At 45.9% G+C, this 18165-nt stretch overlaps 1 protein-coding gene across 4 annotated transcripts in view; it reads right to left on the bottom strand.

The window, feature by feature from the left end:
• Positions 1–523: 523 nt before the first annotated feature.
• Positions 524–18165, bottom strand: part of LOC132249425 (endogenous retroviral envelope protein HEMO-like) — a 129001-nt gene continuing 111359 nt past the window's right edge. Inside the window, exons 2-3 of one of the 4 annotated variants that reach the window (XM_059724522.1) lie at positions 8722–8862; positions 524–3139 (exon numbers count right to left, since the gene is read on the bottom strand). In XM_059724522.1, coding sequence (XP_059580505.1) covers positions 1031–2515 — 1485 coding nt within the window. In that variant the 5' untranslated portion in view covers positions 2516–3139; positions 8722–8862 and the 3' untranslated portion in view covers positions 524–1030. The remainder of the gene's footprint in view (positions 3140–8721; positions 8863–18165) is intronic. The other 3 variants (XM_059724521.1, XM_059724524.1, XM_059724523.1) reach the window with 3 other exon arrangements.

Genomic DNA, 18165 nt, shown 5'->3' with positions numbered 1-18165 from the left:
AGCAGGCAAGAAACACCCAGGGACCCCTCCACTTCAATCCCCTGCACCAATCCAGACCATCCGCCCCTCTAGTGGAAACCTGGGAAACTTGGGCACTGATCTCTGGAAGGCATGTTGGTCAGGATATTCCATCACCCCTTGGTAGTGTTTTGGCAACAATGCAGTCCCTAAAGCAGGCTTGTCCAACATACGGCCCACGGGCCACCTTGCAGCCCGCCAAGCCGTTTTCTGATGCCCGTGGTTCTGCAATGGGAAATGAAGGTAAACACGGTTTACTTTCATTCCCACCCCTTGTCTCTCCCCCAGCCCCACAGCAGCTTCCTAATGGCTGTTGGAGGTCTGGGGAAGGGACAAGGTTCCCACATACAACACATCAGCTTGACATTGCTGACACAGTGCATGTGGGAAGAGGAGTAGCCATGTGCTGCTCAGGACAGGATGAGACTGGCCGGAGCGGCAGGGGCTCAGCTGCACTTTCCCCCTACCTGCTGTCGTGGAAACACACACAGAGTACTTTTGGGTCAGGTCAGCAGAAGCTTTTATTCAAAAGAAACTACAGCTGTAGGGGGAGTTCCAAAGTGACATGGATTTCCCAAGCACTTGGAAGGGGTCCCCCCCAAGAGCAAAATCAGGAGGCTTATATACTTTTTAACAGTCGCTTACAACTCACGTGATCATATAGTGAAATTAGCATGAAAAGCGGCTATAATATTACTTCATTATTTCTTTGCTGTTATCAGGATGGGAATTATGGGGGAGATAGGGTTAGTTCACAAACCTCCTTCTTGCACCTGGAAATCTACTTTGTACATACTTTTTTTTTTTTACCTTCAAGGCCGCGATGAGCGAAGCATTTGCAGAAGAGTTACAAAGAACAAACACTTGCCCTTATCTGTTCTACTGTACCAAGCCAGCAATTCTACACAAAGCGGTTATGTCATCTTATAACTAAAATAATCAAAGTTTAAGGCATATATTTTTTCTGATTCCACAGCCCCCCCCTTTGAGACTATTTAGTCTCACTTTAGCCTTAAATTTCCATTCTCATGAGCCCCTCTATTTCATCATGCAGCCTTTCATGTTTTCTTTCAATCTGCTCACACTTTTGTAACACCATTATGCTAGACTCTGCTGTGGGTTTTCTTGCCTTGCTAAAGCTTCCCCTGCTGGCTTTCACGCAGCAGAGGATCAGTTGCATTAAGACATAGAACATTATCAGAACTATCAAGACAAACAATATTCCATACAGGATTTTCTTGCCAAGGGCCCCGAAATCTGGGAGCCAGGAGGTTAGCCAAGACCACATTTCTTCTAGACCCCAGTCAGTATTTTCTGAGGCCACTTGATGTAGGACCCTTAACTGATTTCGGATTTTGCGAATGTCAGTTTCGATTCGCATGTCCTGATTGACATAGACACAACAGGTGGAGTTTACTAAGGCACATACTACTCCCTGGGATACCAATAGGTAATCTAGGGCTATGCGGTGTTGTATAGTTACTTGTGAGATCTGGGAGATCTCTTTTTGCAGAGCCTGAATTGCATCCGCAGTGGCATTTCCCATAGCTTCCATTGTGGCTGAAATGTTAATTATGGCTAGTTCCAATTCTCTTACTCCAAGCCACGGTATGAAGGTTCTCACAAATCGATGGAACCCTGTGTTTCTGGTAGCTAAGGGGTTAACCGCCCTTTTCATGTGATGGTTGAAATTTTTTACTTGTTCCAGATATATTGCACTATGCATTTCGAAACCAGGGATAACACGTCCAAGAGTGCATGCCCCCACCCAATTCCAGGGCAAGATTTTATGAGCCCTGTTTCCGCAGAGCCAGTAAAGGCCTGGGGCAGAAAGGGTACTCAAATCTCGACAGCTGTTGTGCCCTATCCGGCACTTTCGATTGATATGCATCGTATAGGACGGTCCACGTTCAGCTGCTATCCTGCTGGACCAAGATATATTACAAGAAGTAAAATTGGAGTGAATGTAAAATTCTGATCTGTTTGCAATGAGAGCAACATGAGGTTCCTTAGAAAAGTTGTAGACCATGAATCCTGTACAATTGAGAGAGGGTACGTTACCCAACAGGATTCCACTGGTGCTACTAGGGCTATAATCTAGAGTAGTTAGGCAATGAGGGTAGTGTCCTACAGGTGTGGCTTTATTATAAGCTCCGGTGTTGTTGGATCTGTAACAGAAAGGCACCTCTACTCTTGGGGAGATTATCCAGTTAGCAGGGGCGGCCCTCCATTCTTTAGGAGCGGACCGATGGGCAGCTAACGAGTAGTGTCTAACGAAGCCGCCGTTTATTGTTCCCCATTGCTGGAGGGATATTGGTACTCCGATCATTGGGATTCCTTGGTGTAGGTGTGCTGGGCTGTGAGAGCATATCCAGCAGTCACTTTTATTTCCAGCTTGAGCCACCGCATGGGAGATCTGCAAATACAAATTTTTCTCCCACCCCCCTTGGGTGATACTGAGATACCCAAGTGTGATATATAAGGATATCGGTGCCATTTTTAGATACAGGAGGGACAAAGAATCTTAACAACAAACATAACCAGCACCAGTAAGAAAAAGAACACTACCAGCCAAACCCAGGATGGCAGCCAAAGTCTTTCTTCGTCCTCTGGGCTCAAGTTACCTAAAGGACTGATAATGTCGGCTCTTGGTCTTGATCGAGGTGGTGATCTTCCGAATGGGAGCATTCACTTTCTTCGAGGCCGAAGATGATATCTTCGTTCTTCAACTGATGAATCCGGCTGGGCTGAGGTGTTGGGTGCAGGGGAGAGGTTACTAGCACTTGCACCCTGATGCTCCTCACTTGCCTGAGTGAGGTCCTGAGGGTCTTTGTCCTTGGCCTCAGGGAAAGATCCCAACCTTGGTTGGAATACAGCTGCTTCGGGGTCCAATGGAGGTGATACCTTCTTGCAGTGCGAGGCGTGAGTCCACGTTTGGTGACCTTGGCAACGAACAGCAGAATTAGTGGTTAGAAGTACCTGGAAAGGTCCTTTCCATCTGGGTTGAAGTGCGTTTTTCCGTTGATAGACCTTTACGTAGATCCAATCCCCTGGTTCGAGGTTGTGACAGGGAACATCCGGTGGTTGAGGTAAGGCTTCTTGGACCTGTGAATGAACAGACCTGGCATACTTCATTAATGCCTTGCAATAATTTAGTACAGTTTCATCAGTTAATTGTAGGTCTGTTTGGTAAGGGGCAACAGGTGGTGTAGCTGGCATCCTCATGGGTCGTGCCATGAGTATTTCATAAGGGGTTAGGCCATGTTTTCTGTTAACAGTGTTTCTAATGTGCATAAGAGCAATGGGCAGTGCATCAGGCCATTTGAGGCCTGTTTCAGCACAAATCTTCGAAATGCGCGTTTTTAAATCAGAGTTTTTACGTTCTACAGCACCACTTGACTGTGGATGATAACTACAGTGTACGTGTTGCTGTATGTTGAGTGCTTGGCAGATGTTTTTTACTATCTGTCCTGTGAAATGGGTGCCACGGTCACTATCTATTGTGAGGGGCAATCCAAATCTAGGGATGAATTCTTTGAGCAATTTCTTTGCTACAGTGATGGAATCAGCACGTACGCATGGGTAGGCTTCCACCCATCCAGAGAACACATCAATAATAACAAGAATGTATTCATAAGAACAGCACTTAGGTAGCTGCACAAAATCAATTTGCAGATTTACAAACGGTCCCCATGGAGGGGGATGGGCTGCGGGTGTCGTTTTTACCCGTTGCCCAATGTTGTGAGCTAAGCAGATGGGACAGGAGCTACAGTACTGTTGTGCCATGGAAGGAAAATTTGGGGCAAACCAATTTCTTTGTACTGTAGCAATCATTCCTCCTTTGCTTGTATGGGCCACAGAGTGGGTTAAACAAGCAAGATGTGGCAAAAGCTCTCTAGGCGCCACCAGGCGGCCGTCCGGGGAGCGCCAGAGAGAGTCGGGGTGCAGTGAACATCCTGCACGCAGCCAGTCATTTATTTCCTTTTTTGGGGCCTGATTTTGAAGAAGGGCCAGACTTGAAAGGCTAGCCAAAGGAGACTGGTCTGCTGAAAAACACACAAAAACAGAGTTAGGAGCCTGTGGGCCAGAAAGGGCCGCATTTCTGGCAGAACGGTCTGCCAGATCATTTCCTCGTGTGACATCATCAAAGGGTTTCTCATGAGCTTTACATTTAACAATAGCAATAGCAAGAGGCAATTGAACAGCTTCTAAGAGCGCTTTTACATAACAACCATGACTGATTTGGGTCCCTGATGAAGTGAGGAACCCTCTTTGTTTCCAGATTTGTCCAAAATCATGAACAACACCAAAAGCATACTTAGAGTCAGTATAAATGGTTGTGGTTTGATTTTTTGCAAGAATGCAAGCACGTGTTAAAGCAATGAGTTCAGCAACTTGAGCAGAACGAGCTTGGGGTAAAGAACAGGCTTCCAAAACAGCATACTGAGTGCATACTGCATATCCCGCAACTAATTTGCCTGCATCATTTCTAAGACAGGAACCATCAACAAACAAAACAAGGTCAGAGTTCAGGATAGGAATGTCCTTGAGGTCAGTTCGAGGGGTTAACAATTGAGTTGTGATAGACAGGCAATCATGAGGCTCACCATCAGAGGCAATAGGCAGAAGTGACGCAGGATTCAGAATTGAACAGCGATTTAAGGTTACATTTGCAGCTGACAGTAGAAGTTTCTCATATTTAGTAAGACGGGAATTGGAAATGTGCTGAGTTTTGCCCTTGAGCAGAAGGGCCATCACAGCATGTGGAACTGCAACGGTTAAAGAGTGTCCCAAAACTAGAGAATCTGCCTTTTCAACCAACAAGGCAGCAGCTGCAACTGAACGGAGGCAAGGAGGAAGTCCCGCAGCTACGGGATCAAGGGCAGAGCTGTAATATGCAATTGGGCGATGCTTTTCACCATGCAGCTGAGTGAGTACTCCTAAAGCGATTCCTTCCCGTTCATGACAAAACAAGGTAAAGGGTTTCTTATAATTAGGAAGTCCAAGAGCAGGAGCAAGAGTGAGGGCTTGCTTAAGGACCACAAATGCTTGTTCGGCTTCAGGAGTCCAAGGGAGGGGTTCCGGGGTGGTATCATGAGTGAATGCTTGCAAGGGTTTTGCGAAAGCAGCATAACCCAGGATCCACTGTCTACAATAACCCGTTGCACCTAAGAATCCCCTCATCTGTTTTCTAGTCATAGGTTTGGGAATGTTGAGGATAGCTTCAACTCTACTAGGGGAAAGGTGTCGTTCTCCTGCTGAGATATCATGCCCTAAATAATGTACCTTAGACTTGCAGAGCTGCAATTTAGATTTTGAGGCCTTGTGGCCTTTCTGAGCTAAAGCTGTGAGGAGTGTCAAAGTATCTTGCTCACAGGCCTCTAAAGTGGGTGAGGCTAACAATAGATCATCAACGTACTGAACAAGGGTGGACCCCCCTTTGAACGTGATAGGATCCAAATCTTTTTTTAGGATCTGGGAAAACAGGGTTGGGGACTCTGTATATCCCTGAGGGAGTCTTGTCCAGGTATATTGAAATCCCTGATAAGTAAATGCAAACAGATACTGGCTATCCTTATGAACGGGGATAGAGAAAAAAGCAGAACAAAGATCCACTACTGTGAAATATGTAGCATCTGAAGGGATACAGGAAAGAATAGTGGCAGGGTTAGGGACCACGGGGAAAGCAGGTAAGACAGCGGCATTTACAGCTCGAAGATCTTGCACAAAGCGATATGTATCTTTACCAGGTTTTTTGACAGGTAGGATAGGTGTGTTGCAAGGGGAGCGTATTGGGACAATAATCTCTTGCTCAAGGAGTGAGGAAACGACAGGCTTGATCCCTTCCTCAGCTTCCTTTGAGATGGGGTACTGTGGGACACGAGGAAGTGGCTTGGCAGGGTTCAGGATGATACGCACTGGTTCAGCACTCAGCATGTGCCCCACTTCATTCGCATGGGTGGACCACAGCTGTGGAGGTACTCGTGCCAACAGTTCCTCTTGCAAGAAGGAAGTGTCAGAATCAGAGTACTCCTGGGTTAGCAAAGCCACAAGCTCGGTTTCCCTATGTTCCGGTACCTCAAGGTAAACACCATCTGGGCTACAATAAATCACGCATCCCAGTTTACACAGCAAATCCTTACCAAGAAGGTTGACAGGTGCACAGGGGCTAAGAAGAAAGGCATGATTTTCAGACAAAGGGCCAATAGAGATGGAGACAGGTTCAGAGACGGGATGTGGGATAGGTTGTCCGCCTATACCAACAGCATTTACAGTTTCAGGAGAATAAGGTAGAAAAGGAAACTCAGCAGCCTTTAGCGTGGAGCGGGACGCTCCGGTGTCGACAAGACAGGAGACAGGTTTACCAGAAATAAGGCATTCAACAAACGGACCAGATTGGTCAGTAGCAAGCAAAGGAGCAATGATGTCACTGTCCCTCAGGCTGTCCTATTCAACACTGGGAAAATTGACAGGAAGTGGAGGTGGGGGCTGGGGTCTGGGTCCTTGGCCGGGGCGGTTGGGGCATTCTGATTTCCAATGTCCTTCTTGCTTGCAATAATGACATTGGTTCCCATAGCCTGGGTTTTGTGGGCTCAAGGATCTATCTCTTCCCCTGAATCTACCCGGGCCTCCCCTTCCCCGTCCTCGTCCCCTTCCTCTACCTGGACCCTGCAACTGAGAAATCTGTAAGGCCATTAACTTAAACTCGGCACTGTCTTTAGACCGTTCCAATTTGTTATGAAAATGGTTAGCCGCAGCAAGGACTTCAGTCAAATCTTTAGTTTCCCAGCCAATAATTACTGTTTGAATTTTCTCAGCAATTTTAGGGTTAAGTCCCTGGACGAATGCTGCCACTATTGCTTGTTTAGCATTTCCGACTGGGTTATCCATTCCTGAGTATCGTTCAAATGCCTGTTTGAGGCGTTCTAAATAGTCACTGGGGTGTTCATTTTTGTTTTGTTTACAGGTATTTATTTTGGTCCAGTCTGCCTTTTTTGGGCAAATTGTGAGAACTGCCTGAACCAAAGCATTTCTCTTGTCAATAAAGTCTTGGCCAATCCCTGGGTTTTGATCTGGCCAAGTACAGGCAGCGTACAGACGTAGCATAGTCTCCTTGGGCAAAATGGATCGCATGAGCTGATTAATGTCAGCCCATGTTGGATTATAACAATTTATAACAGTCTGCAATTCTTCCTGAAATTTTTCTGGGTCTTCCCTGATTTTTGGGAACTTTTGAGTTAAATTGTAGAGATCACCTGGAGTCCAGGGTGCATGCACAGTTACTATATTTTGTCCATCGGTGCCAATGCCTGGCATTTGTCTTAGGGGGTAAACTTGTGCAGTTCGGGATCTCAGATTGATGGGAGATCTTTCCATGCCTATTCCCATTCTTCTAAATACACCTGTGGTGGGTTGTGACCCAGGAGTAAATTGCCACACTGGTGATGATTGAGTGGCAGATATGGTGGATGAGTCCGGACTATTAAGCTCCGTGGATGGATTTACTGAAGGAGCTTCAGCTAATGGGTCACTAGCCTGGGCTGCAGCCTGATGTTGAACCGGTTGTTGCTGATGTGGGAGTCCCAGGAGAGCAGGGTTCGAACAAAGGTCAAGGATATCCTCTGCTGGCTCCGGTGGTGGGGGCGCCCCGGGCAATGCTGGATACATTGGAGCGGTGGCCAGCGTGTAATTTGGGGGAGCAGCCAATTTCTCCCGAACAGCTTTTAACTGCTGTTTTAATTTTTCTTGAGAGTCTTTTAGGCTCCTAGTTTGAGATTCTGTCCGCCTTTTGGACATTTCATCATACCAATAAAAGAACGCGTCCCACTGGTTTTGTGGTGTTTTGGATCCATGGGACTCTAACGCCCCTCTCAAGTGCACTATTTTATCCTGATCAAATGTTCCTTCCTGTGGAAAATGTTTCACAGGATCATCCCTAGTATACCAGTTCCACTTATCCAGGTACTTGCAAGTCTCGGGAGAATAGTGTGTGTACATAAAGTACGCCGGAGTCCCCTTAGGGGGGACAGGAACCTGTTTAGACTGACTTGTTCCCATTTTCAGTCATACAGGGAGACGTAGGAGAGGCTTATTTAGGATGTCCGGGCCGCTCAGTGCCTTGCCCCGCAGTTTTTCACTGCCCAGACAAAAGGCTTCTGACCCGACACCGGCTCATAAAATGGAAATGGGGAGGGAAACACTAGAGGGATCCTTTCACTCCTGCTTTCGGCAGAAGCTACTGGGACGAGGGGTTTGGAAAAGACAAAATCACTCAGACGCCCTGTCCACTGGGTCACGAGGTTCCAGTTGGGCCCCCTTGCTTTCAAAACTGCCCTGTCAGGCAGAATTGGGGCGGCTGAGCCCAACCGTAGTCTCAGTCCTGGTCAGTGGCTCATATTTCTAAATACACACACACATGCACATTTATTCAGTCAGCCAGACTTCCTACCCCACACCGCCTTAGTTAATTAACTACAAGCCCGATGTGCTGTTGGATGAAGGTGCCTCAAACAGTTTCTCCCTAAAACGTACGTTACCAGACACAAAATGGGATCCTTTACCAGACAGAAAATTTTAGCCGGCAGTAAGGTTCAGACTGACCTGTTTTAACAAGGTTCAGATCCAGTTACCACGGCCAAGTTGGGAGCCTACAGGCAGTCCTCCTCCGAAACCCCAATAGAGATTTTGAATTAGGTCTCTTACCTCTCAAGTTTGGCGCCTCAGGGTTCGGGAGGGGGTAGCCTGCTGTCCTCCTTCCTCAGCCTGTGTTCTGGATCCGAGTCACGGCACCAGGAATTGTCGTGGAAACACACACAGAGTACTTTTGGGTCAGGTCAGCAGAAGCTTTTATTCAAAAGAAACTACAGCTGTAGGGGGAGTTCCAAAGTGACATGGATTTCCCAAGCACTTGGAAGGGGTCCCCCCCCAAGAGCAAAATCAGGAGGCTTATATACTTTTTAACAGTCGCTTACAACTCACGTGATCATATAGTGAAATTAGCATGAAAAGCGGCTATAATATTACTTCATTATTTCTTTGCTGTTATCAGGATGGGAATTATGGGGGAGATAGGGTTAGTTCACAAACCTCCTTCTTGCACCTGGAAATCTACTTTGTACATACTTTTTTTTTTTTTACCTTCAAGGCCGCGATGAGCGAAGCATTTGCAGAAGAGTTACAAAGAACAAACACTTGCCCTTATCTGTTCTACTGTACCGAGCCAGCAATTCTACACAAAGCGGTTATGTCATCTTATAACTAAAATAATCAAAGTTTAAGGCATATATTTTTTCTGATTCCACACTGCGCCAGTCAGTCCCGAGCAGCACACGGCTCCACCGCCACTTCTGCTGGCTGATGCTGACCCGGGCAGGCCTGTCCCATCCACAGCAGCATGCGGCTGAAGCCAGATTCCCATGTGCTGCTGGGGATGTAGCTTGCCGGCCCACTGGGTGATAAAAAGTTCATGATCCGGCCCCACATTCAAAAAGGTTGGACACCCCTGCCCTAAAGGGTGGGTTTCTACTTACAAGCCTTATCAGTATATATGTGGATAGTTCTGTCCAGGGATAATTGGGCACCTATACATGACCAGTGAAGCTGGCCCAGCACGCTGTAATTACAACACATCACAGCAGGCTCAATTAATTGAGTCTGCTGGAATGTGGTACTTACTGCACTCCAAGAGACTCCAGCATCTTGTGTATCAGCATGCTGGCACTTAAAAATGGCAGCTGGGGTACTTCAACTAAAGTTCATTGAATGAACTTTAGTTAAAGTGCCCCCACCACCATTTTTAACCACTGGAATGCTGATACACAAGATGCTCTTGGTGCTTTAAGTAGAGTGGCTCTCAGAACCACTCTAATTAAATCCCCCCCACCCCGCCACCCTCTCCAGGATCATGTGTATAAATACCCATTGTGACCAGTTCCCAACCAGTGACATTCTTGGAATGGTTCAAGTAATATGTCAGTCCACACCATTGAAAAGAGAAATGTTTCAAAAAGGGGCAACAGCTGGTACATTCTAATTGTGTTGTGTGTGAATGATGAGGGAGTGATTAAAATGCAACAAAAGTACTCTATGCAGCAGCATTACTGGCTTTGGTATATTTAAGTAGTTCTCCATTCATTGACACACAACAATTAGAATGTACCAGCTTCTGACCCTTCTGAAATGATGCCAAATGCACATGTGTCCAACCAAATGCACATGTGTCCAAACTCTGATCAGGACCAAGTCAGAAGATAGAAACAGGCTGAAAATTTAAAAGCTGCACAAGAAACTGTTCCATCCTTGCTGAGATAGAGGAGAGTATTCAGCAGTCAGTGCCTTTCAAATATTTACTTAGCATTGCTTCTGCAGTAGGACCCTGTATAGTCTCCAGAAGCCACAATGGTGCAACCCTAGTAGCCTGGTACTGGTGGCTGCTGCCTGCTTCCAGAATTCCCTATGGCAAAACAAGGTAAGCATGGCAAGGCCCTGTGACAGGGGCGGCACTAGGCAGGGCTTGGGGGGGGGAGTTAAAGCCACCCCAAAATTCACCTTACCCCCCCCCATAGTCACCCCTCCCAGCACCACCCCTGTCCAAGCACCCCTTCCCACCTCCCTGGGCTGCCACCACCCACCCTGTGGAGCTGAGGCCACCCCGATCCTGCCCACAGCTTGCAGAGGTACAGCGCCTTAGGTGGGTATAGTTAAAAAAAGAATAAGTATGTTTGGCCAGAATATGTATAGCACAGCCCCACAATTTTCTGTCTAGCTGTCCTCAGGTTCCCCAGTGGGAAGAAGCTGGCACCACCTCTGCCCTACAAAAGCAAATTTTTATTGCTAGCAAGATTACTATTTAATCAGATAAGTCAGCCATAAACACCCTGCCCAGAGTAGGATAAAAAACCTTTACCATTGTGTCTCAGTTACAAAATAGTTTAGCTGACTGGATATCCCAGAATTTAGTGCAGGAGATCCAAAAGGAAATTCATTGTGCCTTTAAATGGCAAATACTACTAAAAACTTTAAAACATAGCATATTGAGAAAAAGCTTGCATCTTTCAAATGGGCAGTGGACGTTGAGGGCTATAGGCTATATAGGAAGGATCAGGTTGGGAAAAAGAGAGGAGGTGTGGCTCTCTATGTGAAAGTGGTACCCCTCCCTGAAGGTCACATTTGATTGCAGAGAGAGGTCCCTTGAGACCCTCTGGGTCAAGATACAACAGGGCTCAGGAAAGGGGGACCTGATAGTAGGAGTATACTATAGGCCTCCCTACCAAGAACAGAGCAATCAGGCATTCTCTAGGGAACTGACTGAGGCAGCCAGCACTAAAGACCTGATTGTCATGGGTGACTGCAACTACTCTGACATCTGTTGGGAAGAGCATTCAGCCAGTTCCATCAAGTCAACCAACTTCCAGGCAACTCTAGACAACCTGTTCTTGACACAGGCTGTGGAGGGATGCACTAGGGGTAAAGCCACTCTGGACTTAGTGCTGACCAAAGGGGAAGACATGTTAGGAGACCTGAAGATTGGAGGTACTCTGGGCAACAGTAACCACAACCTCATTAGGTTTACCATCCACTGAAAGGCTGGGAATTCAGGCAGTAGAACAGAAGTCCTAGACTTCAGAAGGGCAGACTTTGGTAAACTCAGAAGTTTAGTTAGAAAGGCCCTCCGTGACCAGCAACTGGATGATTTGGGAGTTCAGGATTGGTGGAGCTTCCTTAAGGGGGCAATTCTCACTGCTCAAAAAGATGCCGTCCCCACGCAGTCAAAAAGCAGCAAAGAGGCCAAGAGACCCACTTGGCTCAACAGGGATATCAGGGAACTTTTGAAAAAGAAAAAAGAAGTATATAAGCAATAGAAAAAATGGTTCATCATCCAGAGAGGAGTACGCTCATACTGCCAGGGTCTGCAGGTATGAGACATAGAACGCTAAGACAGTCATGGACATCAAACTGGCAACCGAAATAAAGGACAACAAAAAGTCCTTCTATAGGTACATAGGGAGCAGGAAAAAATCAAGCTCCACTGTGGGACCCCTACTGAAGGAGGGAGGAGGGGAGGGGGGCAGCCTGCCCACCGTTGAACCCCGCAAAAAGGCAGAGCTCCTAAATACTTACTTCACATTGATATTCCTGAAACCAGATGAGAGCTGTTCACATGTCCAGAGGCCCAGGGAATATGGGGAAGACAACAGTCCACATGGAATCAGTCCTGAACAGGTAAGGGTACTCTTAAAACATTTGGATGTCTTCAAGTCTGCTGGGCCAGATGAACTGCATCTGAGAGTCTGAAATAACAGGCTGAGTTCATAGCAGGATCTCTGGAAAAGCTGTTTGAAGAGTCATGGAACTCGGGAGTGGTCCCGAATGACTGGAAGATGGCTAACATGGTACCCGTCTTTAAGAAGGGAAGAGGGACAACCCTGCCAAATATAGATTGGACAGTCTAACTTCAATCCTGGAAAAATGTTTGAAGAAATTGTCAAGGAGGCCATCAACCACAAACTTGTAACTGGTGGAGTCTTAAGAAACAGCCAGCACGGCTTTGTCGAGGAGAGGTCATGCCTAATAAACCTGGTGTCCTTTTATGACCACATAATTAACCAGCTGGACAAGGGACATGAGGTTGACATCATTTACCTATACTTTAGCAAGGCCTTTGATACTGTTTCCCATGAGATTCTTTCAATTAAGTTGTAGGGTACAGGCCTAGACCGGTAAACAGTGAGGTGGGTGGGCAACTGCCTCAAAGGCTGATCCCAGAGAGTTGTAACCGATGGGATAGCCTCATCCTGGAGAGCCATCTCCAGTGGTGTCCCCCAAAGATTAGTGATTGGGCCTGTGCTCTTTAACATCTTTATCAATGACTTGGATAAGGGAGTGGAAAGCACAATGATTAAGTTTACAGATGACACCAAGCTGTGGGGAAATTCGGGCACATCTGAGGACAGGGTAAGGATCCAGAATGACCTTGACAGGCTGGTGCTATGAGCTCAACCAATCAGATGAGGTTCAATAGGGACAAGTGCCAGGTTCTTCATCTGGGTAGGAAGAACCCTCATCATAACTACACAATGAGGAGACACTGCATCTGAAAGGGACCTGGGGGTGACAAACAAGCAGAGCCATCATTGCAATGAAGATGCCAGCAAGGCAAACAGAACTCTGGTGTGCATCAGCTGATGCATTGTCAATTGATCCAGAGAAGTGCTCTCCCCCCTTTATTCAGCATTGGTGAGGCCACAGCTGGAGTACTGAATCCAGTTCTGGACACTGCACTTCAAGAAGGATGTGGGCAAGCTTGAAAGGGTACAAAGAAGGGCCACCCATATGACCAGGGGCCTGAAGGATAGGCCCAATGAGGAGAGATTCCAGGAACTGGATTTGTTCAGTTTGAGTAAATGACAGAGAGCTGACCTGATAGCTGCCTACAAGCATGTCAGGAGTAAGCACCAAGATCTAGGGGAACAACTCTTCAGAAAGGCACCCCTTAGGAGGACAAGGTCCAATGGGCACAAGCTAGTTGAAGAAGAATTTAGGCTGGACATTAGGAAAAATTTCTTTTCCGTAAGGGTATCTAGAATCTGAAACACGCTCCCAGCAGAGGTGGTGCAGTCGCCATCCCTGGAGGTGTTGAAGAGGAAGCTGGACAGGCACCTTGTTGAGCTTGTTTGAGCCCAATAACCTCCTGCCCATGGCAGGGGACTGGACTTGATCATCTTCCAGGTCCCTTCTGGTGCTTCTATTCTATGATTCTAAATTTACAACTACTGTGAAAAAGGTATATATGACAAATTGCATCCTTCTACAACTGTAATCATGGCAGGGGCCCAAGCCAATGTCAGGTTTTAAAATAAAATTTATATAACTTTTAATAAGTTGCTTTTCAAGGAATGAATTACAATTAAAACTGTTTATGGAATAAAATATAAATGTGATTCATAAAATAATAAAATACCTTGTAAAGAGGTACATGGTCCCTCAAGGGCTTGGAACCCAGCTGCAGGCAGTCAGCAGATGATAATGTATCTGGCTGGGATGCTAGGGGCCAGCTGGAAGTGGTAACTTGATAATGAGGATGGAGCTACTAAAAAGCTTAAAAACTCCAGGAGGGAATACTGTGGGGAGCAGAGAGTTGGCCGTTGTGCTGGGGACAAGGGCAGAGCTGAGGTTACCCTGCTTAATGTGAAATGGGTTTTCATTGGTTTGTTTTTGAGTAAAATAAATAGGCCTGAGAACCTGATACCAGAGCTGATTTGCCCCTCTAAGGCAGCAGGGTAAGTGCCCTGCTTGCATACCCTCTACATTTTAATTGTTAGGCCTTTATAATTCATAGCCAATATATATTTTGTTTTACATGAACATGCCTTTATGACCCTTTTAAGTCCCCCCCCCCCCCCCACAATTTTCTTTGTTTTCTCTAAGAATTAAAGCTTGCAATCTAACACATCTGTTTACCATAATGGATGGGTTGGCAAGTCTCTTGTGCTCAAAGGAGAGCAATGGACTCTGGCCTATACTTGTAAGGTCTTCCTGGTTCATTGGTGGCCAGTGTAGAGTTTGTCCCTGAGTAACAGACACTGTGGAAGCAGGATACAGCATTGTCAATAAAACAGGTCCAGGTAGGGATAAAAATTGCCCCAGAACTTGTCCCTAAAGCCTTAGGCATGGAAGTTAACTTTACCATGAAAGTATAAGGACACTGTGTTTAGTGCCAGAACAGATTCTATCAGAATATTTCTAACAGCCTATGATATGCCTCCTGAAGGACATCTAGGGGCAGACAAAATATTGCAGACTTAGAAACAACTGGCTGGAAAATTTAACAAGAACAAGTGACAGTTGCTTAATCTGGGCACCATAAACTCCTATGGACAATACGAAAAAGGCTTCTCTTAGACTTGAGGGAAGTGCTGGACCATGGTCTGTTTTGTAAGATAACTAGGCAGGATGATTGTATGGGACCATTATGAAGAACCAAGGCTTAATGCATCCACATCAAGGCCTAGTGAGGCAAAAACCTCCTTTCTGCTGAGTGGTGTAAGGCTTCTGTGGTTGCTCAGCAGTCAGCAGATGTGGGGTATAGACATTCAGCCCTCCAATTGCCAGCCTCATCCCAACAGCCACTGGTGCCTTCCCAGGGTTTACTTTGCCTGTTGACACAATCTTCTGAGTGAAGTGGTATGCATCCGCTAGAAGAGCATGGATGTGTTCACACTTTGGTGGCCAGGCATTAGCAGCTACTGGTGGCTAACAGAACTGCTGTCAGGGGGGAGAAGAATGGAGAAGACCTAAAATAGGTACCACCTGCATGCTCGCAGTAGCCAGTCTGTTTTTCTAATTACAGAGGCTTTCCTAGTGTGCACCAAAAACACTTCAGCTTCAGCTTGCATTTGGATTGATGCAACAGGTGTTCTTTCACTAGAAGTTTATCAGCAAAATGCAGATCAGCAGAAACTCGCTGGGTTGGCTGTCTTGAGGTTTCCATCAGTTCCTCCTAAACTTTGTGGAGAGGAATAAGGTCAGGAGAAACTCACTGCACAAAAAAATAGGTTTGCCAGATTGTCTGTTTACATTAAAAACAAGCAGACCAAACCCAGAGTCTTCATATTCACTATGAGTTCTCAATCTGAGACATGGAAATATTGGATAGAGCTATCAAAGTTACAGTGGAAATAAATGGAGGAAAAAGCCCCAGGGCAGCTTCATCTTGTTATTCCTTATGGCATTCAGGGCTGCTCTTGCCAGTGCTATTACTAGCACTGTCCTTGAAGTAGCGACAAGTGAAGAATAAGGTTGCCAGAGGGTGTGTAATGGGAAACTGCTAGTGCACAAACAGAAGGAAATAGAATGGGTATTTACATGCAAAAATTGCAGAAGTACTTTTAAACAAGTGCATAGGTATCATGCTAACAACATGGGAAACATAAACAGAATGTGAAGACATGCTTTGAGAAAGGGGTCAGAGAAATGACTGGGAAGTAAAAGACCAGGTCAGACTTCTATCTTATGCTGTACTTGAGTATAGCCTAGGTCATTGTTTTTCAGCCTTTTTTCATTTGCAGACCCCTAAAAAAATGTGAATGGATGTGTAAATCCCTTCAGAAATGTTGACTGGAGGTGCGGACCCCTTTGAATTGTAAGTGTGGGTATTCACGTACTTTTGATTGATCATAGTCATCTTTTGTGGATCTCTTCCACATAGTGTGAGGACTCCCAAGGGATCTGTGGACCATAGGTTGAAAATCACTGGCCTAAGTCATGACCGGGGGCTCCCTAATATGCGGTAGGGACAGTGGGATATGCATACTCAATTAATTATTCCTATCATTCAGATTATTGAAAACAAATAGCAAGTGTAAATAAAACGTATCTTGTAACTCAACTTGATTTGTTAAAGGGTAAATTCACTCCTCCTATAAAAATAAACCCACGGCAAAATAACATGGTAACAATCTAGATAGTTGGTCAAACTGTGTCTGAGGAACCACAGTAAGGGCAGCCCCTCCAAGTGGTTAGGGTCAAGATCTGAAATCACAGAATCATAGACTTGTAGAATCGGAAGGGACCCATAGGATCATCAAGTCCGGTCCCCTGCTGTGGGCAGAAAGTTATTGGGCTAGGGCAAGTTCAGCAAAGTGCCTGTCCAGCCTCATCTTGAACACCTACAATGGTGGTGACTGCACAACCTCTGCTGGGAGTGTGTTCCAGATCCTAGCAACCCTTACGGAGAAAAAGTTTTTCCTTATGTCTAGCATAAATTTGCCCTCTATAAGCTTATGTCCATTTGTCCTTGTCCTCCCTTAAGGTGCCCTCCTGAAGAGTTGCTCCCCTAGATTTCTGTGTTCTCCCCTGATGTACTTATAGGTGGCTATCAGGTCAGCTCTCAGCCTTTGAGTACAGAAATTATTTGCACAGTTTATGGGATTGTGCATTAACTGGCAAAATCAGTACCGTGAAATACTTTGAAAAATGAAATGACCTATTTATTAAGGATAAATAGGAGGCTTCTCTGTGTACAACAGAAGTTTATTTTTTATTGGCAATACACTAAATCATGTAAAAATACATTTAGTGCAGTTTTCAATTAGGGGTCAGTGACACCATGCTGTAACCAAGGAATATGATATTCCAAAGAGTCTTGCCCAGTGCTAGGTTCCATGCATGTTTCCTTTACGGTACCTTTTAATCCTGGCCCTTATCCAGGACCTACAATTATTTTGAAGAAGTTCTGCAGGGGAAAGCCCTTTACTGCTGGGTTGTGTTGTTTTGTCTAAGTACATGGATCTACCACAGCTACTGATGTTTCCCCCAGTAAGTGCAACCTAAATAGCACCAAAGATGGCCTGCTGCTCTGTAAAAGGATATCAACGTACATGATGTCTTCGGCAGAGCAAATTGCAGGGTGGCTAATGTTGTCATCATCAAGTTCAGTAAAGACTGTCAAGCATGAATGAGAACAGCTAAACAATAAGCTTTATTGTGCAGGAGTAGGCAAGCTTTTGCAGTCCTTTAGTCTTGCTAACTAACTATTCCACCTGAGGGACTGTAACAGGGAACCCTAACCTTGTTACTATTAAAAGACAAGGGAAATGGGGAAGGCCCCCTTAAGAGTTGAACTTTTGTCTCAGAAGGGTGGAGCCCAGGACTATATCCACTCAGCTCCTGGGAAAAGCAGGGCAGTCCAGCCTGGACCTTGAAGGAGAGAGGAACTCTGCCATGGACTCTGCTCCCTAGGACAACAAACTGAGTTGAGATGGCTATGGTGTGGCTGTGGGATCTCTCATCTAAAAGGTGTTAAGTTGCAGGGGAAAGCCCTTTACTGCTGGGTTGTGTTGTTTTGTCTAAGTCTACATGGACTGGTGATAGAGGGGCTGCATTAAGGGCTCCCAGGCCCCATATCTGGGAGGGAGCAGAAATAGGGGTTCCCAGCCTTGTGTATAGGTGAGCAGAGTTACAGGCTTCCAGCCCTGTGTTTAGGGAAGTAGCTTTGAGAGCTCACAACCTCTGTGTATAAGGAAGTTTATACCAAACCCCAGGAGTATGAAAATGAGATTTGTACAAGGCTCCAGGATAGGACTTAACTAGAGTAGACCTGGAAACCCAGTAGGCAGCCATTGACAAGATATATAGGACCAGACATTG

The sequence above is a fragment of the Alligator mississippiensis genome, chromosome 3, assembly GCF_030867095.1.
Source record: "Alligator mississippiensis isolate rAllMis1 chromosome 3, rAllMis1, whole genome shotgun sequence".
Lineage (NCBI taxonomy): Eukaryota > Metazoa > Chordata > Crocodylia > Alligatoridae > Alligator > Alligator mississippiensis.
This window is presented reverse-complemented; position numbering and strand designations above follow the sequence as displayed.